General features: G+C 45.6%; 1 protein-coding gene across 10 annotated transcripts in view; it reads left to right on the top strand.

Moving 5' to 3' along the window:
• The window catches only part of BCL2 (BCL2 apoptosis regulator), a 167,408-nt gene that overhangs the window by 10,393 nt on the left and 129,851 nt on the right, over positions 1 to 27,164 (top strand). The window contains exon 3 of one of the 10 annotated variants that reach the window (XM_027575634.1): positions 315 to 407. The exons of the other annotated variants lie outside the window; for them this stretch is intronic. Within the exon in view, the coding sequence (XP_027431435.1) occupies positions 315 to 359 (45 nt within the window). The 3' untranslated portion in view covers positions 360 to 407. Of the gene's footprint in view, positions 1 to 314; positions 408 to 27,164 lie in introns of those variants that run through there. 10 annotated transcript variants of the gene reach the window in all.

Genomic DNA, 27,164 nt, shown 5'->3' with positions numbered 1-27,164 from the left:
CCTGGCTTCCCACTACCGGTTTGCCTACTTAAACAGTAATTCAACTTGGGTCAAATTAGCGTTGTCCCAAAATCCTAATAATAACCACTATTTGTGGAGATCTTATAAAACCAAAGTGTTCTCCTTCACTGGTACTTTGTCATTTCGTAAATTATTTCTCCTATTCTATTTAACCTGCAGCTAGGAGAGTAGATCGTAGGTACATACAATAATTGTTTATTGAATGAATTAATCAATAAAAGATTATGGAAGAGGTACTTTGAGCATCTAACTCATCCTAACCAACTAACATTCTCCTACTCTCCTTTCTACAGAGTGTGCGTCTGTGTTCCAAATGTCCCACGTCACAGATTTGTTAATACTTAATAGAAATGAAAAAAGAAAAACACCTAGGAAGTGTTTTGATTTCATCCCTCATCACTGAATTGAAAAAGTATGTCTTTCATACTTGAAGACAAGTCTAGATTTTGCTTTACATTAAATGTTCAACTTTAATAAAAGTCTTTAATGCTAATATTAGACACTAGGCTATGGGTTGTCACCTTATATCTGTTTATACATAGAATGACCACAGCCTCTGTATACGTGCTTAGCTGCTCTCAGTCCCATGGCTCAAATCTCAAGCTGAGTACAAGTCTTGATGTCTGAGATTTTCATCACCTTGTCACAAAAGAAATCAGGGCTTGTCCAGGGTTCTCACAGTGGGAACAAGGTGGTTTCCCCCCCTGATTAGTGTTGTAGCTCCAATGTAAAAGAACCACAGCATAAAAGTCATAGGAATAAAGGATCCCCTAGTTCTTCTCCCATGAAAACAAGCCTCCTGTTGAAGGTGGAAGTCAGTAGATCTCAATGTTCCCAGAGGTGAGAGAACCTAAGATTTTACTTCTCCAGACACTGACCAGCAAGGAGACCACCAGGGGTGTCCTGGATAAAACCACTGGCCTGGCAGCGTTGGACTCCCTTCTCTCTCTTGCTTGAAGCAAGAATCACCGCCTTTCTGTGGTTTTCAGAACTGGTGAAATTTGTATTTTAAGAACCCTCATCCCTTGGCATGAAGCAAACTCAAAGTGTTATTGCTCATCATTTGTCATCTGTTTGAGAAAGATTGTATGATTTGTTTACTTGTAATGAAGCTTGACCATACTTCTCCAGGGGCTTTTTAAAAAGAAGGATGTGTCAGCTTGCAGATTTGTCCCCATGAATGAAACCACAAGCAAAATCTCTTCTCTCTCCCATCCTCCCTCTCGTTTCTTTAGTGGCCATCTGTGCATTATGTTACCATTGCCAGACCCTCTTCAAGTGGCTTATCTATGAGTGAATTCAGAAACTTCAAATTAGAAAGGACACCCAGATAATTGGCCTGTTCTCCAAAGTATCCGTCCCCTGTGCTACTGCCAGATTCCTTCTTAATGAATACATCCAGTGACAGTGGGATTCTTGAGCTTGTCCTATCCGTGAGAAAATGAGCTTCCCTGCTTTGTAACAGCTTGTGGCTCGGGGGAAAAAAATGACAGCCATTGCACAAGTCTCCTTTGAAAGTCGTCTTCTTTCCCATAAATGATACTTTGAGAACACACTTAAGGGGTTATTAGTTTTCTATTTCATGCTTGGCCTGTGTGTGAGAATAACACCAGCTGTCACTGCAAATCAGTAGCTAAACATGCTTTGTCTGGTTAATGTGAGCATTTAATATTTGGCTCAATTAAAAATTAACTGATGAAAGTGCATGTCAAATGGAAATTGAAAATACCTTTGTAAGGAATATTGAAAGGGCACGACCAATGAGGAAATTAGTGGTCTTAAAATGCGGAGACTTGGGAGAAACTTCATATGAGTCTGAGACCCTCGACTCTTCCTTCGGACCTCTCTCCCTATTTGGCTCGGCATGATCCTGAAAAGGAGGTCCTCATTCTTACTGTGAAGGACTCAGTGGCATCTCTGTGTTTTCTAGAGAATGACTGCGGTGTGTTGTTTTATTTTGTTTTGTGCCGGATCGTACAACGAAAGCAGACAGAACAGGAGATGGGTTATTTGTCCCACACTTTTTTTTTTTTTTTTTTTAATTGAGCACATGGTTAGGCCTGGCCCCGGGGAAGTTGAGGGCTCACGGTCAGCAGGGTGGAGATCATCACAAAACAACTGTAGCTGAGCCTGAGGAGAGCCAGGGGAGAAGACAGACAACCACAGTAGGGGCACTTATTAGGGTCAAGGAAATCTTCCCAGGGAAAGGGGGCTGAAGCCTGAAGAAGGAACGGGAGCTAAGCTAGAGAAGTGGGGAGGGGGAGCAAAGTGTGGCCAGCAGGAAGAAGCTGGGGGACAAAGGCCAGAGACTGCAGCCTGCCACATGCTCTTGGGACTCTGGAGCCCAGCCTGGCCGGAGGGAGGGGCGCGAGGGGGCAGGTCAGAGAGGCAACGCGGGAGGTGCGCCGCTGTGGAGGGCTTTATGCTAGAAAGGTCCTGCCATTAATCAGACTGGGGAGAGGCTAGCTCAGCAAATGAGCAAGAGACCATGCACCTGACCTAGAGGAATGGCAGTAGGGACAGCGAGAAGCTGATAGTGTTGAGCAATGGTTAGGACTAGAACGGAGAGATTTTTATTTAGGAAGACACAGTGATGGACGGAATGCTTCAGAACCGGGCTCATTTCTTCTTCAGTTACACTGCTCTTTTTCCGTAGTCATTTTGAAAAGAATATGGTCCTCGTTGTAGTGAGATATATGAAAAAATATACATTTTTTTTTTATTTCCCATTCGTTTCGGTTAGCACTGCCGGGCTGAAAATTTTATTTTGTTAGAATTCACATCGTAATAAATTGTCATTAACAAGCAGTTAACAAAAGTGTATTTGAAGAAAGAAAGAATTCAGTTTTGAGAGGCAGTTTTCATAGAATTTTCCTCCACGTGAAAAAAATCGCAACAGTGGGGTCTCACCTTGTTGGAGGATTTTAAAGTTTCCAAAGGAATTCCGTGTCTGTTGGCTCCTTTGGTCTTCATGAGGACCCTAGGCAAGGCAGGTATTGTATTCCCACTTCTCTCTGCCTACACCCTTTTTGCCATTTGTTTATTCCCATGCAAAGAGAAAAACACCTGAGAAAGCTGTGGAGGCCAGTAATTCCTGGTATTCATTCCCAGACTCAGAGTCCGGTGGTTATTTCTTTACACTGTGCTGCTTCTGAGGGTATGTTTTCACAAGGACACCAGATTCCTCAATAGAAACTTAATCAAGTATATCTAATGTGGAAAAATAGTATCCTCTGCTGCTTTTTACCTCAAAAAATGTCAAGAAAATTAAAATGTAGTCTTCTGTTTCAGGGTTTTTTTCCCCTCCTTTGATTTGGCTTTTGAAGGGTGTTTCATATTTATGGCAGAGGAGCATCTAACCTCTTGCCATTTGATGCCCACACGTTCGCTCAAGACCCCGTGGGTATGCTTGGGAGCTGGGCAGGATTGAGCAGGTAACTCCTCCAGGGGACGGTAGTGTGAGGGATAGGAGAATTCTCGAAACTCAGCATGAGGGTTCTGGGACACAGCAGGGCAGGCAGAATTATACGAACGTAGACCATCATTTTGATTGTTTGGCATCTAACCGGCAATCCACGTTTTTATTAACTTGTAAAATTGGCCTCTTTAGGTAAGCGGCATAAACTTGGCGATTAAAGTGCTTATTGAATTTAAAAAGTGGCGGAGCCTTCATCAGCAAGATCCCATAGTGTCTAAAGGGCATGTGGCTATGTTAGTTCAACCTCATTTATTCAACACATGTTGGAAGAGCACTGGAGCTGCAACAGAAAACATGGCGGTCAAGAACTGTCTCGCATACCTCTCATGAATCCAACACTGGTAAAGAGGTTAGCACAGTAAACAGGCAAATAATTAACCATATAAGGGACTACAATATAACAAAATGGAACAAATTGATATAGGAGTGTTGATGGGGCTTATTAACTCTTGCAGGAGTCTTGGGATTTCTGCTAGTAGTATTGCAGATTACACAGAGGAGGTTAAATGGCTTTTTAAAGTTAAGAGCTGAAAATATAATGTTCTTCCTTAATATTAATGTATGTATTAGTATAACACAGCCCATGTGTCAGTTTAAGGTCGGTGACCATGCACAGTATAGAGTTAGAGAAGACTTTCATTTTTGGCTAAAATGTCTGGAACATTTTTCCCCCTTACGCCTACTGATCTTTTCATTTTCCCCATTTCCATGTATAACAACATTGGTCAATGGCCCCAGTCACTGAAAGCCAGAAGGAAGGAAGGAATTGATTGCACCCCAACATGTGCCAGACTCTGGGCTTAGTGCTGCTATGGATAGGAGATGATTTAACCCCCATAACCTCTTCTGAGGGTAGGAAGTAGAATTACAGATTGAGGAAGCAGAGGTTTTGCAAAATCAAGGAATTTTACCCAGTAAGAGGCAAAACCAGATCCTTTTTTAGGCAGTCCAAGTGGTCATGGATGTCCTCTAAAACGTCAAGAATTTTTTTTTTTTAATGTAAAATAGAAACCTATTAAAAAGTAACACTTTGCTGCATGTGACTTTTTGGTTTCTTTTGTGTTTCCTTAGGAAGCCAATTAGTCATCTTTATTTTAGTAACTAGGAGGTGAAATCTTTCATAACACCAACTTTTAAAAGTTCTTTCACAGTTGACAAAAGAGAGAGAGAGAGACAGAAACATTTTGTTTCTGTCTCTCTCCTCTTTGGCTCCAACAGTCGGTGTAAATAACTTTTGAAAAATAAGTAGTAATCACCACTTCATACCAAGACCAGACACCTTATTCAGAAGCTGTCCCAGGGGTCAGTGTGTGTGTGTTGGAATAACAAATCCACAACTCTGTCCTGGTTCAAGAGAAATGACCTCACTGTCCAATTGTAACCTGCCTGAGGCCTTCATCAAGAGGTGGGAAAAGTCTGTGGTTTTACCTCTGGTGGGATCCTCAGCCCTTCGAGGTCTTATTTTAGGCATGACCTTCGTGGTTTTTTTCCAGAGTCCAGAGGTGGAATGACATGTTCCTCAGGCTTACAAGGTGATGATGATGTATCTTTTTTTTTTTTATATTTAGCTGTAAATTTTATTCTCCTCATATAAACAAACCCACTTTCAGCAACCAGGGTGTATCAAGGGAGAGTCATTTCCATCTCCCTTGGTTTAATTTGGATACATTTGACCTAGAACAGCACAGTGTTTCCACAATAACATTTGGACAGGATGCTGCTGTGCTGGTTTGCAGGGCTCAGGGAGTTTCGGCTGGGCCAGGAAACTACTTTCTTAAAAGAAACCTAAGCACTAAGTTCTGACAAGATAGGAAACTCTTACTAGGCTCCTTATTAAACCTACCTCTGTTTTTCTTTGCTTTCTCATCCATTTCTGTATCTCTTTGTGTTATTAAGCAATATAGATTGAGTATTTAACTTAAGTTCATATGCCAAATGAGTAACTGAAATTCAGAAGGCATAAAATAAAAACAAAAGATTGTTTGAAGGGGTTTGTTTGAGGAAGCATATATAAATAAAAAAAATTAAACATTTCTCCCAGGCACAACATGTTATAATTTTTAGAGTAGAACTTCATGGTCTTTCATAAGGAAGCAAAAAAGGAAGGGAAATTATTATTCAGGCCGAGGGACAATAGTAACCTTTGATTAATCGAGACAGAGTTCAAAACCAGCCTCCCCAAACCCTGGGATCTGTGTTCACTGAACTGAACACCCCACGAGCTATTTCCGCTCTCTTCTGGGGATTAGACTGCTTTAAAAATGTAGGTCCAATGTAATCTAAAATGTTTAATTTATAAGCTATAACCCAACACGATAATGTTTAAAAGTCTGCTTTATGTATTTTTACAAATCCTTAAAATCCCAAGGACTTGAGATAATTAGGATCTTTGTTCTTTAATGGCTTTCTATGTGACCTCTTAGTGGTAGGGACTGATCTCAGGACAAGGGCGGGGTAGATTGGGATTCTGTGCCCAGGAGGGGCTCACTCGTGTCCAGCATGAAGAGGAGAGGGCTCTGCTCGTTCTCTGCCTCAGTCATACCTGCGATTATTTATAATGTTGACGTGGAAATGAAGAGCGCTCGTTTGTCACCAGGATTGTAATTGGGGAATGAAAGGTCTTTATGACCGCCAAGTCCATTAACACTCTGTTTAGCAATTATGATGATTCTAAACACAAGTAAGAACTAGGAAGTAATTTCAGCCCCTGCTATGCAGAAGGGTAACACAAAGGTTACACACCAAAGGTCACACCCATTAGTCATAAGAGCTTGGCCATCACTCCTAACAGATTTGGGTGTGTGTGTGTGTGTGTGTGCGTGCACGTGCGTGCATGGAGAGAGAAATACACATAACCTAAAAGTTACCATTTTAACCATTTTTTAAGTGCGTAGTTCAGTGGCATTCCATACATTCTCAGTGTCATGCCACCATCCTCACCATCCATTCCAGAACTTTCTCACCACCCCAGACGGAAACTCCGACTCCATTGAACACAAACTCCCTGTTCCCTCCTCTCCTCAGCACCCCCCCCCCGTAACTACTCTTTTACTGTCCACGTGAATTTGACCGCTCTAGGTACCTCATACAGGTGAATCACACAGTATTTGTCCTTTTGTGTCTGGCTTACCTCCCTAACATCGTGTTTTTGAGGTTCATCCATGTTGTAGCATGTGTCAGAATGTGATTCCTTTTTAAGGCTAAATAATTTTCCACTCAGAGTTTTTGTTTTTGTTTTTGTTTTAATGCATGTTCTCACAAGATTGGTTATCATTTTTTTCTGGTCCAAAGAAATGGCACAGACAGTCCATCAGTCCTGAGTGGGCAGCAGAGCCTGCAAATTTTTAGAAAAATTACGTGAAGAGTCTGACTGTAAGGAAGAGGCTAACGAGGCCGTGAAGCCCAGCTCAGGAATGACAGACCCGGCCGTCTGAGGCTCCTCCGCATGGGGCAGACAGTAATGAAGATCTCAGCAGCCCTTGAGGTTGTCCTTGGGCTGAGTGAGGCTCGGGCCAGGCTCGAGATGCTGTGAGTCAGCAGGACGGGGGCCCTTTCCATAGGGAGAGTTGAAGAGTTCAGGGAAAGTGGGTAGTCCGTTTCTGAAACGTCTCCATTCCAAATGGTTAAGATTTTTTTTACAAGTTTCGGCTTCAGTCATCTGAAAAATCCACTTATGGGACATGATTGATTCCAGAACGTGGGGCGAGAGAGGAGGCAAGGCAGTGGCCGTGTGAAAAAGAAGCTACAGGCGAAGCGGCCTTGCCCGGCGCCGGCTCACCTGCACCTTCCTTTCCTCGACCTCGCTTTCTAGGGCAGAGAATGGAAGGGAACTGGACTTCAGTGCATACGGATATTGGTATTTCTGGGGGAGTTTCTGCCGGAGTGCTGTGGCTAAATTATCCTCGCTCTGCCGGAGTGACATTGTTGGCATATTTAGAACAGCCGGGCACCCTGCCGCGTGACCCAGAAGGGCTCGTGAGCCTGACTCGGGCATTTGCCTCCGGACTTCAGTTTGCCATCGCGGGACAGTGACGCGTGGTCACTTGCGCCTTCACCATGCACAGTGCCTGTGAGGTTTCTCGGTGTGATCTCTGGCCTTGTGGAGGGCGGCCGCCTGGGGAAGCAGACGCTCAACTGGAAATCTCGCAGTCCAGTGAGTTTTTCCTGGGGAAGTTAAGGATGGCTTCCTAGAGGAGGTGCCATGCGGCCTGGGGCATGAAGGATACGTAAGAGCTTGCCCTGCGAAGGATGGGAAAGGGTCCCGTGTGCAAGTAAAGAGAGTGATGGGAAGGCTGTGACAAGCTTGGGGATGGTACAGAAGTCAGCATGACCAGAATACAGGGGTTGTGGGGTGGAATGCAAGGAGATGATGAAGCTGGAGGGATAGCCAAGGCTGATTCACTAAGGCCCCGAGTGTCTCCCCGAGGAATTTAGATTTGGTCTTTCGCGCGGTGGAGGGCCGGTGAAGGTTTCTAGCAGGATAGTAATTTTTGTTGGTGGCGGAGGGGGCAGGAGGGAGTCCAGGTAGGGAGAAGGGGCAGGTGTCCATCTTGGGATGGGGCTGAGCACCTGCACCTGGACACCTGCCTCTTCTTCCCACTGGGATGGGACAACCGTGAAAGATATTTCAAAGGTAGAATCTGTCAGGTTGTGCACAGGAATTGAGTGTGGATGCAATTGGACCGTCATGGAATACTCGGTGCTTAGCGCAGGGCAAGCACACAGTAGGTGACTGATGGACGGACAGACGGACGTCCTGGACAGCTGTCTATGTGGATGGTAAGAGCAGTACCAGCAGCGTCACAGGGGTAGCCCAGCCATATCGTGATAAAGGAGCTGTTTGTAGGGTGTGTACTCCATGCCAGATACTTTCTAGATGGCCTGTCTGCGTGAACGTGTTTCTTAGGACAGTCCAGGGAGCTTGGTGTGCTTTTATCCTTGTAGGTGGGGACACAGGGGCTCGGAGAGGTGACTCACGCAGCTGCTTCGGTGGTTGAGCTGGGGTTTGAACTCAGGCATCCACGGGGTACTCCGTGCCCTTCATCACAGCACCGTGGCCTCTCCTCTTCTGGAGTTTCCTGGAAGCTGCTTGTGTCAAGGCCCCAGGAGTGATGAGTGGGCAAACATAACCAGCGGCAGGATGCAGAGAAGCCTGTTTAGGAAACCATTTATCTCACGTAGACATACCATCTGAGATGACCTTAGGAGAAATAACAGTGGCAGTAATAACAGCACTGCAGTCTTTTCCCTGGCATAAGAAGCCAGCTTTGTAATGAAAATGGAATTTCTCTGGGAACGAGTCCTAGAAAGAGATAGGCTGTTGAGATAAAATAACGAATTGCAAGCTAGTATCAAATTGTTTTCTGTGTGTTTTCCCTTGCAGGCTTGCCTTCTCTGTTGTGTCATTTACTTTGTCCACTTGCCCCCTGCAGATCCACGCCCCCTGCACCCCCCTTCCCCCGTGCCCCGCCAGCCCCACAACCCAAAGGAGGAAGAAGGAGTGTGTGCATCTCGAGGCAGTCGTGCCCTACCTTGAGTTGACCCTCAACATACCTGGCAGAAAGGGGAAGGGGTCCTCTAGGGTAAACATTGCTTTTGGGGATGGAAGCCTGTGGCTTTTTGGAATGAAGGGTGGTGAGTTTGGTTTCCCAGGTGGCCCACGGGCCGGAATGTGAGCTCCACGGTATTCAGGTGTGCGCGCCGTCATGGATCATTACAACCCCAACTGAGGCTGTGTTTTCATGCCATAGGTCAGAGTCATATAAAATAAACTCTTGTCATAACAAAGGATGTAGCAGCCAGATTACATCTCAGAGCTCCTTCACTCGCTTACCCCAGAGGACACTGATTTTCAGGGCAGTGTGGGGGAGGGCTTCTATTTTATGCTGATTCCAATTGGGGGTCTCTGTTGCTCTACCACCCTTGTAAATGGTGATAAAGAGTGGTGGCCACAGCAGCATGGGGAAAGAGTGTGGCCTGGAAACCCAGCCAAACGTTCTTGGCTCCAATTTTATGCAAATTTGCTGAACAGAATGCAAATGATTTCCCAGTAATGCGGGACCCAGGGACCAGTGCCCCTCTGTTTCGGTGGCCCTCTGGGCTTCTGGCAACAGCCCCCTTAGGGGCGTGGAGGTAAAGGGTGGCTGGGAAGGAGGGGCTCCCAGTGTCAGTGGAGACCCCACCTGGGATTTCACCAGGAGCAGCAGCTTTCCCTTTGGCATCCCACAAGCCAGGACTTCTGGGTTTCAAGAACAGGAAGAGGTCATCACAGACTAATGCTTTTTAAAGTCCTCTATGCGTCCTCCTAGCCTGTGATGTTCCGTGATCACAGTAGACATCCAAACACTTATGCACCTCACACATATTTTGATTCGGCGTTTAAGGCAGTGTGCTAGGCTTTGAGAAAAGACTCATGTGCAACCTTCAAAGCGTGAAACCATAACAAAATGTGTCTAAAATCTCCTCCACTGTCCGGCGGTGCCATAGCCACTGGGCATGTGAAATGTGGCTAGCCTGGATGGAGGTGTGATTGGGGTATAAAATACACACCAGATTTCAAAGACTTAGTGTAGAAAGATGAATGCAAAAATGCTTTATTAGCAATTTTTATGTTGAACATATGTTGCAGTGATAATGTTTTGTATATATTGGTTTAATTAAAAATATATTAAATGTGGCCCCGAGAAAATTTAAAATTATATATGTGGCTCATATTATATTTCTATTGGACAGCACTGGTCTAGACTGCTAACAGTTTATTACACAGTGTGGTCACCTTTTTACTCCCATCTTTGGGTATTATTACATAGGAGGGTAGAAAGAGCTTTCCTTTTTGCACAGATGGGGTATAGTTTAGACAGTTTTGTGGCACATTGTGTGACTGTTTCCCAAGTGCTCTCGCATCCAGGTTCTTGTTGAGTCCAGCCTTAGTCCACGCAGGGAGGGCCTGGCCATACTTTTAAAGGTGAGTATTTTGAAGGAGGAGATGAGGCTTGCTCACCTGCCTCAAGAGTTGGGAGTCGGGAGTACAACGTCAGACTTTGGACTTCTAGTCCAATGCCTGTTAGAAATAAACTAAAAACTCCCGGTGGGAGTATTTACTTAGGGACAATAGGACAAGCTCCTATTTGGAAGTGAATGTCTGTGTTTGTGAATGTACATGCACACAAGCATGTCCTGCAACTGACTGATGTGACACATTCATCAAAGGTTGGAGCCAATACTCAGTGGAAAGGAGTGACTCATGTTGAATTTTGGGAACCATCAGGTCAAGGTTAGGGGAGGGTTAGTGCATGTTGTCATGACAAGGGGATGCTTTCTTCTGTTGGAAGTCAGCTGTGGTCATGTCCAGTTCCTGGCAGCATGCAGCGAGGTCAGTGGATCTCACCTGTCAGAAAGGTCTGAGACTAGGTTGGATCATCCATGGGATGGAAGGACAAAGCAGCTACCCTGGACCAAAGAGGCAGGGAATCAGATCCAGATAGCAGATGTGGAGGTGTTTTCCTCACCCCAAGAACCAGTTCTTCGAATCTCTGGACGTCAGCTAGGCATCCCACAATTGAATTCAATTTTGACAAGAACTACCTGGAGTTAGCATCAGATCCCACAGACTGTCCCCCTGCTTTAGACACCAGTGTCTGGGCCACCCACATTTCTGACCCACCAGTTATAAACGAGAGGTTTTCACTATCCCTTCCTCATATTTGATAATTTGTTAGAGTGGTTCATATGACTCAGGAATATACTTGACTTACTATGACTGGGTTGTTATAAAGGGTACAACTCAGGAACAACCAAATGGAAGAAATGCGTAGGGCAAGGTATGGGGGAAGTGTTGTGGAGCTGTTCTTCAACCTGGAAGCTCTCAGAACCCCATAGTTTAGGAGTTTTAATGAAGCTTCCATTATGTAGGCACGATTGATGAAATCATTGGCCGTTGGTGATTGACTCATTCTCTAGCCCCTCTCCCTCCAGAAAAGGTTCCAGGGGTTGGGGCTGAAAGTTCCAACCCCTGTAATCAAGCCTGGGGCTTTCTGGTGACAGGCCTCCCCTCCATCCTGAAATGATCTAAGACCACCAGCCACTCGTCATCTAATTAGCATACAAAAGACACTCATCAGTAGAGATTCCAAGGGTCTTAGAAGCTCCTGTGTCAGGAACTCGGGACTAAGGCTGAGTATTATCACAAAAGATACCGCTATCACCGCTGTCATTCAGGAAATTCCAAGAGTTTTAGGAGCTCTGTGCCAGGAACCGGAGCTGAAGACCAAATATATATTTCTTATTATATCACAATATCACACACTCAATCCGGACAAAGGATGGGGGAAGGTACACTTCTAGTGAAGAAGAAGCTATCAAGGTCAAGAACACGTGGCTGGTCTGGCAGGTGAGATTAGCGCAGTACTGAGGGCCGGGGGCCAAGAGCCCTGGGCTGTGTCCCGGCCCTCTGAGCCTCTGCTGTTTGGGCGTGTTGCACACTCTGAGCTTCCGTTTCTTCATCTGCAAATCAGAGAGTTGGATTAGAGGGCCTCTCAATAAGATTTTGTTATTCTAAGAGTGTTGAAGGCCAGAGAATCAAGTAGAATAGTATTAATATCCAATCAGTGATAACATTGGGGTTTGGTGTTCCTGCTTTTTCTTTTGTCTTAATAAACTTAGGGGCCCCTGCGATCCATGGTAAATACCATCACTGGCTTGGACCAGTTATTTGGCCCTGAGTGAGACAGGGGTTGCGTCTAGGATTGCCTTGGAGCTTTAGCCGATGCACAGGTGTTGTTGTGTAATATCTACAAACATTTATACCCTTTTCCCTTTCCTGGCTCTCTTCTCTTTACCCTTGTCCTTTCTGTGGGTTATAATTATTTCTTAGCTGGTATCTTGGAAGTCTACCTGTTGTGCAGGTGGTAACTCTCCCCACATTGATCATATGCTTTAGTAAATCACTGCTTGCTCTCTGTCTACGACTGTTTTTGCTGCTTTGTACCTCCTATGAATAGGAAAGCTCCTGGGCTACCGATGAAGACATAAGAATTTCACTCCTTTCCTTTGTAAAGACTAGATTTTAATTGCTTTTAGGAGGTGTTTTGGGGACAAAAGGCCTTGGGTCTCGAGAGAGCTTTGTATTTTGTAGAGCATCACCCCAGGAGCACATTCCCCCAGTGAGGGTTCCAGTCACCCCTTCTGCCGCATTATACTTTGCTGAGCGCTGAGAAGCCTGGCATCGTTTCTGTTGGAATGAAAAGACTGGCAGAGCTGCCCGAGACAGCAGCACCACAAAACACTGTGGCAGAAGGTTTGGTCTACATACCAAAGCAGCCAGAGTATTAATTGCATTCTCTGTGATCACAAAAAAAAAAAAAAAAAAAAAAAAGGCGCTGAATTATTCTCTTCATGTTTTAAGAATGACAGGCTTTCGCTCTGCCAGCGCTAAGCGTAGTGGTATCACATGGCAAGGAGATGCTAGATTTGAAAAAAGAAGTGTATAAGTGAAGCTCTCTGGTAGGCAGCTAGTTCTTTAAAAAAAAAAAAAGATGTAAAGATGAACTGTGTCATAACTGGTACCTGGAGAAGATCGGGAGCGGGGGCGAGGAAGTGTCTCCATAAATCTACGTGATCTCTTATATAACTTTCCCATTTTGAGCTCTTGTTTTAAATTTTGAAATGGGACATTTGAAGTTGCTAGCTACAGTTTGTCTTTGTTTTTGTGGGTGGATTAGTGAAAACGTGGTACAGGGTCTGTACCAACACGCTGGTGAATATTCCGAATATCCACACCATGCACTCACACCCTTTGGGCCTCTGCCAGGAATGTACCCCGTTCACAACTCACACTGACATGTACACCACCCCAACACACGCACGGTCCCTGCCCGGTCACTGTCACCTCTGGACCTGCGGAGAATATTTTGTCAAGACTGTTTGTGATGATTTAACTGGGTTGGGAGGAGAATAGATAAAGCAGGTGTCAGCCTGTGTATTGGGGATTTTCCTCTGATGAAAATTGTTTTTCTGTGCAGCACCCCACCCTCCCTTCACAACCCCGAAAAAGAGAAGTATGTGCGCTGCTGATGTTCAGGGTTTGAGTGTGTTTTCGTTTAAAGTGTTCAGGGGATCAGAGAGCATTTCATTCTGGGTAGTGAGGTCCGGAGAAGTGTTTTGGTTTCCTGTGATTAGACCTGTCTCACCAATCCTGCTGCTTGTGGACTCTCTCTGGCGGCAGGGGTGTCGGGGAGGGGGCTGGCTCCAGGGGAAGCAGCCACTGAGAGCCCGGCTGGGCACTGGTGGGAGGAGGCTGGGTCCAGCCAGGGGCTAGGGCCATATGTTCATGGGAGGCTTCAAGCCCAGCTCCACTCTTCTGAACTTGCCCTGCCAGAGCACGCCTCTAACCAAAGCAAGGCTCCAGCAGCTACCGGGTCATGGTGTGAGAGTCATTGCTGACATGTCATCTGCAACAGGAGGATGCCCAGATCGTGAAAACCTCTTCCATCTGTGGGCTTGTTAGCCCACTGTGTGCAGTAGGGAGCTCACTTTTATTTCCTGCTGTGTGGTGTGGGAGAGTACCTCACTCCATGGAAACTTCTGCAGCAGAAACCTTTTCTGACAGTCCCCCCCCCCCCCGGCACACACACACCTATTTCACCCACAGAGTCAAAGAGAACCGTTAAGCCATTCCTCAGTGTCATATCTCATGGGCGAAGGACCATTCATTTAAGACGTTGGTGAGAATGGTTCTGTCATTGTCTTCTTCCCGAGATCATTTCATCCAAGCCCATTCACAGAGCACCTGCTCGGTGCCACGCACAAGCCCTTCTGTGCGCGAGCCCCACTCTGTGATCAGAATGCAACTCCCCGCCTGGAGTTGTGAATGTTGGCAATATATAAAGCCTGCATTATTTCTTACACGTGTTCCTTAGTTCAGAAGGAAAACCTTTCTAAAATTTTGTATTTTGTTTCAGTGTTCGCCTTAATCTATCAGATAGCCATCCATTCATATCTAGTATGACCATAAAGGTTGCTGTCCACGCTGGGACACTTATAAGGGTGAAAGGAGGTGTTATTAATTCCTGGGACATCGGGAGAAACTGAGATGGGCCCAGGCACAGGCACCTGTAGTAATAACCCCGAATGTTTTCATCTTCTTAAGGATTGGGCATGATTTTTTTTTTTAATTGTGCTGAATCCTTTCTGCATTTTTCTGAAAACCAAATGGACTATTTTGTAGGTTTCCACGTCAGAACAAACCACCCTCCAAACATATCCATGAGAACCGCTCTAGTTGACCTGTTACGTCTTTCCCTGGGTCTTGTCTGGACTCCGTACTTCCACCCCGAAGAGGCAGCCACACAGAGTTTTCCCATTGCATCTTGTTCCTGTGAGCTCAACACTGCTCCCAGCCTTCTTGGGCTCTAACCCAACTTTCTTCCCATGGCATTCTTCTGTTTCACAAATACGTTTCTTTGTTTAGGAGTCTAAGATTAGGAAGAAGAGACATAAACTAGACTCTGTGTCTGTTTCAGTAAGGTCATCTTCACCCTTCCTCCATGAGAAGGGAGTACATCTAAAACATTGGCACAGCAGTGGTGGTCCGTTTTATTGACGAAGAAAAAGGAATACTCACGAGTAGCCCCAGACCTCATTGGATAGTGTGACAGAGAAGGTTCCAGATGAACGAAGTAGTTCGAGGCTGTTTGCTCGCCTTCGTGCTGTTGAATGTGCTCCTGTGTGCTGTACTTTTGCAGGTTAGGAGAGACACCTTGGTTTAAATTGCAAACCCCAAGAGGGTGTTTGCTCTGTTTGTTTCACTTTCTGTGAATGATGCCAGGTGCAGGTCTGTGGATCGGTTGACACTTGATGAGTATTGGTTTCCAGAGCTGACGAGGGCCTGTTGAAGAGTGTTAGGCCGCCTGTGACGGTAGCTGTCCAACGAGGTAATGTTCCCATCAACACGGTCCCGTGAGTCCTTCATATGAAGACTGATGACTTTTTGAAAAATACAGAATATTTTTCTCATGGCCGCGAACTTCCATCTCCTCAGTCAAAATAATAATATACTTTGGGAACAATTTAGAGATTCTTTCAACAAATAAAGAATGTAAACCAAGAATATGTGCCTCAAGAATTTGACATTGGAAGAAAATCCGCTTCGTCTCACTAAGTAACTCTTGTGAAAACCTCATCCTTTTTTTTTTTTTTTTTTTTTTTGCTTTTTTTGCACTTTTCAATCTGCAGCTAAATTAGGCCACAGGAAAAAGGATATCGTACCTTCAAAGAGCCAGTGGGGTTGGCTGGGTTCTTTCTATTCGTGGAAAAGAGCTGTGGGTGCTGAGGGTAGAAGTCAGGCTTCTGTTCCATGCTAAGGTGGGAAGGTTCGGTCTCGAGGTGCATCGCTCGGCTGTGGAGGAGTGCACAGATGCTGAGCGGCTTTATCAACATCTCCGAGGCGTTTGAAATGTGTTGATAATGACCTGGGAAAGAGAGACCGGCGGGACGGGGGTGGGAGTAGGAAAAGAACATTCCTCCTACACAGCGCGCACATCTTCTCTTGTTTTTCTACCCGTGGTGGCTGCAGATGAAGCGAATTAGGTTATTCGTTTCCCTTGCCTTCTACCAGACATGAGTGTTTCTCGAAGCCCGGGGTGCTTTTGGCCTGCTGAGCAAAACACGAAGGAAGTCTGTGGAAGGAGAGCCGGCCCGAGCAGCGGGCAACATTCTCCTTCCATCATGCTCCCTCTCTCAGGTCGGAGGCCAACCATGAGGTTTAGCTTGGGTTTTGTTGAAAAGGATTGCTGCTATGGCCCTTACTATGGATGAGATGTGGCGGTGTTTTCTTTGTTTCAAGTTAAAAACCAGTTTTAGGAATGCTCTTTTGCTTTAAAAACATGTTCTGAGGGGGCATGCTGAGTAAATGGTTTGGAAGGCCCTTGAATACTGTTTTTCCTCTCTCTCATCTCTTTTCCTGACTTTCTTTCCAGTGACTTTATCCCCACAGCTTCGGTATCGCGTATAGGTGGCTGATTCTGGAATGGGTGGGTATCTCTGCAGAGTCCAGTTTTGCCTGTGTACTCTTTCCTGATGAACCTTTCCTCCCAGATTTCCTGTGGGCAGCTCAAACCTAACATACCATCAAAAATACTTAATGCAGGACTAAACTCATTGTCCTCCTTCCAGAACCTTTCTCAGACTTTGCCGGTCGGCTCCACTCGGCACCATCATCCTGATCACCCAGAGGCAGGACTTAGGATGCCTTTCTCGTGCTTCCGCTCCGCACCTATGCAGGGAGCCACCCAGGCCCTGCCATCCTCCGTGTCTCCCTAGGCTTGCTGCCCTTAGTAACTCTTGCCCAGGAGATCCCATTAAACCTGCGCAAGTTTTCTTCCCACTCCAGTTATCTTATGCCTTGTAACAGACTTGATGAAAATTCTTCCCTGCTTGAAAAAGAAAAGGCTCCTCTTCTTCTGGAAGAAAAAGGAGGCTCCGGCTAAGTTCCTCCCTTCCTGTGAGTGCTCGCCCTTCAGCGGTCCCTGCTGCTTCGTAGCAAGATTTGCTACGCCTCAGACCCATCTAGTCTCCTCTGCTCTGGGCGTTTTTGTTCCTGTTGTTTTTAAATCCCATAGTGCTCTGCTTCCATTGACGTTTTCCAAAATTCTGCATCTGTTAAGGCTCAGTTCCCCTGGAGGAAGGAAAGTGTCCCTATTGGAAGCGACTCCGCTGACCCCTACATTTCTGCCATGCTTCCAACCTTCCTGGGGCCTCACTTCCAAGCCCTGGTAGCACTTCCACACACAGTTGTTTGCTATCTTTTTCTTTCTTCCTCTCCTAGGTTATGAGTCTGTTGAGGCCCAGCCCCACCTCTTCCGCATTTACCTGTTCACCACCATGCCTAAAACTGGTCTCGTACTAGTAAGTGCTCAGTGACATTTGCCAAATGAATGACTCAGCGAGTGAAGTATAGTGGCCTTGCCATCTCTTACTTTAGGATTTGTTCACTTCTCTCCTGGCTTCATTCATTCAACTGTTAATATAGTGAGTGCCTGCTACAGTGCTAAGCATGTGGATTCATCAGTAAGCAAAACCAAGATCTCTACCCGAAGGAGCTTACATTCTACCTTCTTGCCAAGACTCTCATCTTTGCAGTCACTCTATTCAGCTCTTGAAGAAACAGAACTGCAGTTATTTTAAATATTATTAACTTTATATTTTGTTATTCTGTGATTAAACCTTGCAGCCAGGAAGTTCTGCCTTCTTAGTAGTTTGCAACTTTGAGGATCTTGTTCTTAAAATTGGCTACATATCCCAGTGGCTGGGGGGGGGGGGGTGTTGGAAACGCTACTTCTTTTCACTGCCTGACGACCAAATCAAGGCATTTTGCAAATTGCTCAGAAAGAGTGACATAAGTCTCCTTGATTTTGAGGTTTTTTTTTTTTTATCTGCAGCATCAAAACTTTTGCTGGGCTGCTGCCCCTGCGGTAGGAGCAACTCAGTGCTCACCTTCCTTGGTTATTTGCTATATATTATAAAACAAAAGCAAAAACAAAACAACAGTGAATTACATCCTGGCATCAGTAAGAAGGGAAAACAACTGTTTTTCAAAGTTCGATCTGTATGTTACTAATAAGGAAGAAATTCATACTTTGTCGTGTAGGTATACGAAAATATGGCAGGATTAGTGACAAACACATTAATGGAGAATGTGCCTCAAGTCTTTATTGGACCCATAATCATTCTCTATTTGTGATTTTGAATGACTGTTGGTCACAACACACAGACTCGGAATAATGTGCCATCTTCACATAGGACTCTCTAGCTACAAGTTCTTTTTTATTGTAGCTGCAGTGAAACAGTATTTGTGGAAAGATATTGCTTTCAATGCCAAAACCCAGCAATTTTGTTTTCAAATTCCTGAAAACTAAAAAAAGAAATCTTGGTGACATAAATGTTCCAAATTCAAAATATCCAAAAGTGAACTCATCAACTTCCTCCTTGAGCCTGCTGTTCCCTGTCTGTCCTGTCTGGATGGTGATATCACCATCCACCCAGACAAAGCCCAAACCCTTAGATCATTTTCAGCTCAGTTGTTCTCCTCCTGAGGGTGCTGTGCCTGGCAGTTTGGGTACTAAGGAAGTGTTGACCTTCTTCCCATGATTCTCTGCCACCTCCAATCTCTCATGTCACATTCCACCCCTCACCCCACAACTGCCCCAAATCCTCACCCTATGGCTGAGTATGCAGGGCCTTCTGGGCTGGCACTGGAACTTGTTCCAGCTTACCTCTCACTCCCTGTCTCCTCGCTCCTTCCAGCTCCCTCCCCCCCAACAGCCCCAGTCTCTTTGTTGAGTCTCTCCTTCAATCAGAACTAACTTTCCCTTTGTCTGGGTTCCCTCTGTGTTTATATAAAGCACAGTAGGTTTGTATCATAATGATTCATGTATGTCTGTGTGCCCCCCAACTGTGTAAGATGTTCTCAATTCATAACTGATGAACTGAAATTCATTCCTAAACAATCGCAGCAACGTTAAGGATCATAAAAGGAACAGTAAGGCATTTCTTTTACATGGTGCTCCCATTTCATATACAGGTAGTAGCACGCCTGATATGGGGCAGATTTTATCTGACCCATGTCTTGAAGCTGTGGGTGCCTCACAGTGTCTGTGGTCTGATTTCACAGAGCTGTCATAGGGTCAGAGCCCCCCAGGAGACCCATTTAGGACACAGTCCAGATATACCCAGAGCAGGATGGGCATCCTGGCCCTGACAGAGCCTGGCAGGCTGCCGCTGCAGAAAGTGGGGGCAGAAAGCACCTCTACCTCCCCACACCCCCATCCGGTAGTCTGTCTGCTGTCGGGTGTAGGTGACCAGCAAAAGGCCAGGAATACAAAGACACGCTCACTGAATGAAATCTTGAGTGAGTGCGCTTCCAGTCTTTTCCAAACCAGGGCTGAGGCAGAGCAGGCACCCCACACCGCCCCCCATTCATTCCCACAGCCTGCACCACCTTGATGTCACGTCTCTCCCTTCCGTGGTGAGCCTCTTTGTGCAAGCCAAGCTCAGCGCTCCGTTCCCGGGTAACAGCCGCGACACACGGCTCACGTAGGCTCCGTGTGTGGTGCACACAGGCCCCTAGAACGCTTCTCCCATCCAGCCCCTCCCCAGCCATAACCCATCTTGTATTTGCCTCTGCTCCCCTTTCACAGGCTTGCGGGGAGGGTGCACTCTGCAGCGGCCTCCTCACCCGGACACAGCTCCAGGTGAGGCCATGCATCCTTGGGGAGCTGTCCGGAGCGTCGCCAGGGCTCCTCCCGCTGCCTAGGGCTCAGTTCCCAAGGTCCGCCAGAGACAGAACACAGCAAGGACAGAGCCTCCACCGACCTTTTCCTTCCCAGCCAGCCCATCTCCAGGGCGATGGTCTTCAGCGGGGGACAACAATCCCTCATTCCTTGCCAGGGGAGCTGAGTGCACAAGGCTCTTGGACGAGTGAGAAGTTCCCCCTGTGATCTTTGTTTTTCCATTTGAAACAAATCCTTGTTCCAGCCCCTCTCCTCCAGCTGCTGCATATAGGCCCTTCTTGGTCCCTTGGGTGGTGCAGCTGCAGGTGAGTGGGCCGTGGCCGGCCCTGAAAGACAGGGCGAGGCGGGGAGCCGGGAGGCTTGCGAGAACCTCTGTGCCTCTGTGATCCCTTGCTGGCCACTCCTTCCCCTGTATTCCCAGCGTCTACACTCGCTGGAGTGGAGCCTGGGAGGAGCTCGGCCTGTGACCTTCTGGGTTCTCACAGTCTGGATCCAGAGCTGCGTAAGCCTGTCTTGGGTCCGGGGGAGGAAAAACCCACACTTCTCTCCCACTCCACCTAGAATACACTGCAACCAGAAATGTAGTCAAGATGCACCCCCCACCCCCCCGTGGCCTTTTTAAATAAAGTGTTGGCACTGTTAGGGGCAGCACGGTTCTTGGCTCTGAAACCTTATGCTCGAGTCATGGGTTTGAAGGTACCTTTTTTGGATCTAAAATTTCAAAGCAACGAACTGGTTTTAAGGTCCCCGTTGAATGTTGGGAGAAGCCCTGCCACCAAGTACTACGGAGGCTGCACATGGGACAGGGATATGGAACCTCGCGCTGAGGCAGTGCCCAGGCCAGAGCCTCACATGGCCACCTTGTTCGGAATGACCCTTGTGAAGAGTCCGAATGCCTTTGGTACAACTCAGATCCTGGGACTGTCTCCTTCTGGGACCCCCAAAGAGGGGAGGCTGTAATCAGGACCACATTTGGGTCCTTGCATGAGAGCCCTGCAGAATTATGTGTGACCCTCCCCGCTCTACCCTGCCCTAGTTTGGGGAGCTCTTGTGCTTCTGAGTGGGGAAAAAGCTACGGCCGATCTGATTCTGGGGCTCCTGCTGGCACCAGTACCCTCAGCTCAGCCCTGACTTCATTTACCTCACAGGACTTGAGTGAGCTCTGCGTCCAGAGGGAGCCCCACCTGGTCCTTAGCTTGGCATGGGGGCATCTTGACCAGATTTTTGGTTGTTATATACTAAATATTTGTGTCCCTTCCCAAAATTCATAAGACTCATAGCCTTTGGGAGATGATGAGGTCGTAAGGTGGATCCCTCATGAATCTGGTGAGGGCCTTTATAAAAGAAACCCCAGAGAGCTCCCCCACCCCTTCTGGCATGAGAGGACACCGAGATGGCTGTCTGTGAACCAGGAAGTGGGTTCTCCTGAGACATGGAATCTGCCAGCACCTCCATCTTGGACTTCCCAGTGTCCAGAACTGTGAGCAATAAGTTGCTGTTGTTAATAGGCCACCCGGTCAATGCTCTTCTCTGATAGCAGCCTGAGCCGACTAACACACTGGGGTCTCAACCTTGGCTGCGCATTGAAACCACCCAGGGAACATTTAGAAATACCAGGCCACACCTCAGACCGATTTAATCAGGATATATGGGGGTGGAGGGTGGGACCCGGGATTCAGACGCTCCCCTAGGCAAAGACTGGCAACCCCACGTTTCCAAGCCTCCGCGGCACACAGGTACCCCTTTTGTTGACCTGCTACAGTTAGGACCACAAAAGCTGGATCCTGGTTGTGCAGGCAAGGAAGGCTGCTTTTGTGTCACTGAAGTGTCTGAAGTCAGATTTTCCATTGGAGTAAGACACAAATGCCAAGTTTATTTTAAAAGTGCTCTTGATGTACCTCAAACTAGGAAGTGTAGAGAATCCTGTGGGAGCCATTTATTCTCACATTTGAGTGCGCCTTTCGCTTCCTCTGCACCAAGCCTGATGCATCTTTCCCCATCACCAGAGGGGCCCTGTGGCTTACTGGGAATATAATTGAACTGAAAATTCTGGGGTTGTGCACTGGGTGACTGGGAAAGTGACTGAAGTGGTTTTTCACTACGTGGTGAGAAGTGGTTTGGAGATAATAGGTGTCTCTATAAATGGCCCACTTTTCTGTCATGTTTCTAGGTTGGGACATGGGTCTCACAAGCAGAGGGTCATTCCTGGCTGAATCCGTCCAGTGACGATTGTCTAAAACTTAAAAGGAGAAGAGCAGGCACGGTACATTTGCATTCAGTTATAACCATACAAACTTTTTTTTTTTTTTTAAGATTTTATTTATTTATTTGACACAGAGAGAGAGACACAGCGAGAGAGGGAACACAAGCAGGGGGAGTGGAGGAGGGAGAAGCAGGCTTCTCACCGAGCAGGGAGCCCGATGCCGGGCTCGATCCCAGGACCCTGGGATCACAACCTGGGCCCAAGGCAGACGCTTAACGACTGAGCCACCCAGGCGCCCCCCACGCAAACATTTTTAGGCTAACAAAATAAACAACTAAATTGGTGGTTTATTTTATTACCAAAATGGTTGAGTTGCAGAGGCAGGAAAGCGTCTACTTCCCAGACTGGAAAAGGTTAAGTGTTCTTGTCAAGGAGGACCAAAAATTTGAAAAGCTCTACTATTTGGTCGAATTTCACTAAAATCAGAAAGTGATCCATTTGATAGCTGACAACCAAAAAGACCTTTAGTGGTGACACAGAATGTTTTTAATTCTGAGAGATGGACTTTTCAGAACTCTGCAAATGACATTTGTTTTTGGCATTTGGTGTTTTTGTTGCCATGTTTATTGCCTTTAGTTCCAAGTGGGAGTAGTTTTCTGCTCCTAATTACCCAAAAGGCAAGAAAAAAATAACTAGAATTAAAAAGGGGTGGGGAGGGGAAATATGTCCTGAGAGTTTCATTAATTGCAAAATGAAGTTAAATGGTGCGTTCGATAAAAGTACTTCTCAGAACCGATGGAAGATTTCTCAGAAAGAGCCCATTAAAGCTGGATCCTCTAAAGCAGTGGAAATCCCAGGAACAAAAGCCAAATGCCTGGGAATTGAGTTTCAGAAGAATTTTTGAATTGGTGCAGCTTGGTAATTTACAAAATGGGACGGAATCGCAGACTGTTCTAAAAATCTGTTCAGCTAAAATGGGATAATACATTTAGCTTACATGGACCACGCACACTCAGCGCTTGCTGTTATTATATTATTTACTGCCATTTATCAAGCATTTTCCTGTGAGCCAGGGCCAGTGTTTTGACAGTGGTGATTTTACTTTGATGATTACAAAGATTCAGTGCCTTTCGCAGAAGTCATTAGTAGATTATACAAGGGTCATAATGCCAACTCTTTGGGGTTTCAAGTAAGTAAAACCTGTAATGGCATTTGAAATATTGTTTAGGTAGATGTTAAAGCTAACGTTGGAAATAAGATTTTCATTTCATTGACATGCTTTATAGATTGGATCTCTCTATTCAGGAGGAGAAAAGGAAAATAAACGAAGTCAACTTTCTTTATTGCTTAAGCCATGGGTTAAACTGGATATGTGGGCAGATCATTTAAGGCCACGTTTAGGCTATTGCATGCAGATCTGGGCTTTTGAAGATTGGAAGCAGTTCTGATAAACTTCCAGGGTAAATTCTAATCCTTTGGCACATGAGAGAAATAACTACTAGTTACATCTCATGGATTGAAATTGCTACTTAAAGATAATCAGAGGGACGCCTGGGTGGCTCAGTCGGTTAAGCGTCTGTCTTCGGCTCAGGTCGTGATCTCAGGGTCCTGGGATCAAGTCCCACGTCGGGCTCCCTGCTCAGCGGGGAGTCTGCTTCTCCCTCTGCCTGCCACTCCCCTTGCTTGTGCTCTCTCTGACAAATAAATGAGATCTTTAAAAAAAAATAAAAATAATCAGAGTTGCTGTTAAGTATCATCAAAGGGTGACCTGTAGCTTAACCCTCTGAATTACGTATGCTGAGAACTTGGGGTAACGGAGCTAAGTGAATTGAGTTATTAGGTCGAGAAATATTAATGCCCTTTTAATCAACTATAATCTTTAATTTAGCGATCAGTATTAGGTTCACCTTAGCTAATGACGGCTATTGGCTACGGTTCCGCTACAAATAGAATACTTGGTAAAGCTGATAATACTGGTCACTGCTGTGGACTCCTTTTAGTTCACTCCTTACCATTAGAAATTCCTGTTGGTATTTGTGTTGAAACATGAAACAACTTAGGGAAATTGTTCATTGATATTGGATGGACTAATAAAAAACCAGCAGCTACCAACAACCAGACGAATAACCCGTGAGCCTCTATGGGTGTCTTCTCTCTATTGTGAGCGTGCTAAAGTTAATAAAGTTAATTTCTCCAGCTTGTGGAAGTACCTTGCAATAATGGTTGCTACTGTTTCTTTTTTTTTTAACTTTAAAGTAGTTTTAAAAATTGTGGTAAAATGTATGTGATAAGATAAAATTTACTACTTTATTTAAAAATGGTTTGGAAGTGGCGTTATGCCACCATCACCACCATCCATCTCCAGAACTTTTCTCATTTTCTCAAACAGGAGCTCTGTACTCATTAAGCACTAACTTGTCATTACCCCCTCTCTCCCTCACCCCCTGGCAACCACCACTCTACTTTGTGTCTCTTAGGAATTTGACAACTCTAGGTACTTCCTATAAGTGGAATCATATTTGTGTCACTTAGCATTATATCTTCAAGGTTCATCCACATTGTAGTGTGTGTCAAAATTTCCTTCCTTTTTAAGGCTGAATAATATTCTATGGTATGTGTATACTACATTTTTGTTGGGTGCATATCGAGGAGTGGAACTGTTGTAGAGGCGATGCCAACCGGTTTTCCAGAATGGTTGTATCAACTCATACTCCCACGAGCTGTGTAAGAGAGTTCCCGATAGTCTGCATATACTGCAAACTTAGAATTGTCAGTCTTTTTATTTTGGATATTGTAGTGTGTTTGTAGTGGTATCACATTGTGGGTTTTTTGTTTTTGTTTTTTTTTTTTTTCATTTCTCTGGTTACCCGTTATTGATTACTAATTGTTTTTCATGTTTATTGATCATTCTCTTTTGTGACATGCTTGTTCAAGTCTCTTGCCCGTTTTTCATCTGTGTTGCCTGTCTTTTTATTATGGATGTGTAGGAGTTCTTTACATTTTTTGGCTTGAGCCCTTCATTAGTCATATGTGTTGCTCAATATCTTCTTCCCCCGTGACTTCTCTTTTTACTCTCTTAACAGCCTCTTTTGATGGAAAGAAGTTTTAATTTGAATGCTGCCTTATTTATCAGAATTTTCCTTTACAGTTAGTGCTTATTATGGCTTGCTTGAAAATCTCTCCCACCCCAAGGTCATGAAGATTTTCTCTAATGTTAACTTCTAAAAGTGGTATCATTTTGCCATTCACATTTACATTCGTAGAATGTGCCTGGAATTGAGTTATGTGAATGATTTGAGTTAGGAGGGCAAAGTTTTCTTTTTTTCCCCACGTGGATATCCAGTCAATTGGTGGGGGGAAACATCTTTTTTTTCTGATGCTCTGAATTAGAATTTTCAAAAATTAGGTGTCTGTCTATGTGGGGGTCTGATTGTGGGCTCTGTATTCTACTCCACTGGTCCGTTCGCCTACACCTGTGGCAATGCCACACTGTCCTACTTGTTATCGCTTTATAGGTCTTGACATCCAGTAGAATGTTCTTTACCTCATTTTCTTTTCCTCAAGGGTATCCTGGCTGTATTTGGCCATTTGGCTTCCCTTTTTGAGCCGGTTTATCAAGTTCCACAAAAATTCCTATTGACATTTTGATTTGAAGAGCATGTATTCCTGAGGATTTCTGAATAAAAATTATTTCAGGCAAGGGAGGGACAGAGGATTGATAAAAAACAAAGATGAAGAAGAGAACAAGAGAGTCCATCACTGCACCAGCCAGGGTTGGGTGATCCTAAAAATACCATGTTTGGTTTTTGAGTGACATTTGTTGGGTATGAGATTATAGAAGTTGATTATTTTTTCAGGGACTTGGCCCTCAAGAATGGAATATTGGCTGCCATGGTGTTTCTCTGCAGTGAGTAGAGAGGGTGGACAGGGTGTCATGAGGATTAGGTGCGGTGCCATGTCGGCGTCATGCCACACAGTTGTCCTGATAAGATGGGTATTTAGAAAAATTTGCCCTCCTCCTTTTCGCTGGCTTTTTTCCCTTTTATTGTTCTTTCACTGGGCAAAGGGGGCTGCATGAGAAACATGATCAGTGGAAGGAAGAGCACATTTTGCGGCGGCTGTGGGAGGATTTGCTGGTCCCCAGGCAGGTGGAGCCCTATTTGTAAGACCAAACTTCAGTTTGTCTGCTTGTTTGTTTGTCTTCTGTTTGTCAGCAAATGGCTAATAGGTGCCTTTTATGTGTCAGGCACTATTACTGGTGCTTGAGAACAAGATAGCAAGTCCTCGCTCTCCTCGAACTTAATTCTAGTAGCAGAGAATGTCAGTATACAACTCAGTGCAAAATTTCATGTTGGGCATTGATAGATTCTGTAGAAGGAAAAAGGAGGGTGAGGGGCAGTGGCAGGGGATGGAGGAAGGTAGCCCTGTGGATGTATGAGAGACACACAGGGGAGCTGGGCATGTTCCGGGGGGGGCGGCTCAGAGTGAGAGGACGTGGGAACGGAGGTGGAGGGAAGTAGCCCCGCCCTGACCCAGGTCTCACTTTTTATAACAATATTTAGTGACACTCCTTTTACTCTCCTGCGGTGAAATTTGTAGGAAATACAACTGACCTACCCAGATAATTGCAAATCATCCATGGAATGCCTTAACCATATCTAAAGGAAACACACAAAAAAGAGTCGGTTGTAATAAAATGACTATTTCAACATGTCAGGGTAGGTGGGCATGGCTACACTGGACGTCTTTGTGGTGTGGTCACGTGTTCAGGGTCCCTGCGTAGGATCCCAGGAAACATGGCAGCCATAAAGGCAGGTGCTGTAGATGTGTTAGATAGGCAATTCGGTGGCACTCGGTGTGGCCTTCAGTGATGTGAGATTTCTGAAGTGGTGACACTTCGGGGTAAAGTTCTAAACAACGCAAAATATATCACTCCCTCCTGCATTCCTAGATTCTTGTTTACGCAGATCTCGGAGAAAACACTTCATGTTAACCTGTAAAATGGAGTCAGGTTTCTCACTGGAAGGGACACCCAGGGGACGTTGGAAAGTCATAGGGGATGTGGGACATTTCTTGGTCAGGCCAGGCCATCCCATGCATTTCAGGTCGTGACCCTCTAAACACCACTGGTGACCCCCAATTATCAAGTGACTACCAGGACAGTCCCTGCGGATTT

Source organism: Zalophus californianus, chromosome 14 (assembly GCF_009762305.2).
Source record: "Zalophus californianus isolate mZalCal1 chromosome 14, mZalCal1.pri.v2, whole genome shotgun sequence".
In the NCBI taxonomy this organism is placed as follows: Eukaryota; Metazoa; Chordata; class Mammalia; order Carnivora; family Otariidae; genus Zalophus; species Zalophus californianus.
This window is presented reverse-complemented; position numbering and strand designations above follow the sequence as displayed.